The sequence below is a fragment of the Belonocnema kinseyi genome, chromosome 6, assembly GCF_010883055.1.
Source record: "Belonocnema kinseyi isolate 2016_QV_RU_SX_M_011 chromosome 6, B_treatae_v1, whole genome shotgun sequence".
NCBI classification, from domain to species: Eukaryota; Metazoa; Arthropoda; class Insecta; order Hymenoptera; family Cynipidae; genus Belonocnema; species Belonocnema kinseyi.
In genome coordinates, this window is record NC_046662.1 from 117948607 (window position 1) to 117949739 (window position 1133).

General features: G+C 43.5%; 1 protein-coding gene across 1 annotated transcript; it reads left to right on the forward strand.

Annotated features, from left to right (window-relative positions):
* Positions 1–371: 371 nt before the first annotated feature.
* On the forward strand, positions 372–839 carry LOC117175578 (protein GVQW3-like). Its single transcript, XM_033365285.1, has one exon. The coding sequence runs from the start codon at positions 372–374 to the stop codon at positions 837–839; it is 468 nt and encodes a 155-aa protein (XP_033221176.1).
* Positions 840–1133: the final 294 nt, after the last annotated feature.

Genomic DNA, 1133 nt, shown 5'->3' on the forward strand with positions numbered 1-1133 from the left:
CGTGAGAAGGTAAAAAGTTTAAATTCAATGTATTCATCTGCTTTCATATTGAAGTATGCAAATTTATTTGGTTTTAAATATAAATTATTTAAAATGTATTTTTTATTTTTCACAATTGTAATTTATAACTTTTAAAATTGAATAATTGTATGTCGAACATCAAAAAGTAGACTTACAGGGTTCGTTATAAAAGTAATGCGCATGGATATTTTTTGACGCGACTATACCACGCAGCGACCTCAGCGAGGCGGCAAAATGTGGAGGGGGGTCTTACCGACACAGTGTGCTTGGCGGCAGTTGACTCCGAGCTCTGGGAGCGAGTGGGCGTGACTTCGCGCAAAAGGTGTTTTCGAAACGTGTAACACGTCGTCATGGAAGGTTCGAGCGAGCAGCGGTACGCGATCAAGTTTTGTGTGCGCTTTGACAAGAATTCAACCGAAACATACGGTATGCTTCGAGAACTCTTCAAGGATGACTGTATATCAAGATCGCATTCAGGACGCTGGCATAAGGCATTTTTAGAGGGTCGAACCGACGTCGCCGACGAACAACGCTCCGGACGACCAACAACCGCGCGAACCGACGCTAACGTGGAGCGTGTGCAGAAACTTTTGGACACCGATCATCGATTAGGTATCAGACAGATCGCAGACACCCTAGACATTAGTACATTTGCAGTGCACGGGATTATAACGCAAGATTTAGCGATGAGAAAGGTATGCGCAAAGCTGGTACCAAAAGTGCTCACTCAAGAAGAAAAAGACCTCCGAGTTTTGCGCTGTCAAGAATTGTTGGAATTGATAGAAAGTGACCTACAGCCCGGACCTGGCTCCGTGTGACTTTTTCTTATTCCCCCGCTTGAAGCAAGATCTTAAGGGCAACCGTTGGGGAACTTTGGACAACGTCAAAGCCCATGTAACATCATTTTTGAAGGGCATTTCGGCCGAGGAGTTTGCGGCCGCTTTCGAGGCATGGAAATCACGCCTACACAAGTGTATCTCGTCCAAGGGAGACTACTTTGAACATTTTTAAAGCTTTTGTACCAGTGAGATAAATAAATTTTTTTCCGGAACCAATGCGCATTACTTTTATAACGAACCCTGTATGTCAAATTTGAAGCGGTTCTATTATAT

Excerpts from the sequence above, each read along its gene's own strand:
- LOC117175578 (XM_033365285.1), top strand. The coding sequence starts at position 372 with ATGGAAGGTTCGAGCGAGCAGCGGTACGCGATCAAGTTTTGTGTGCGC.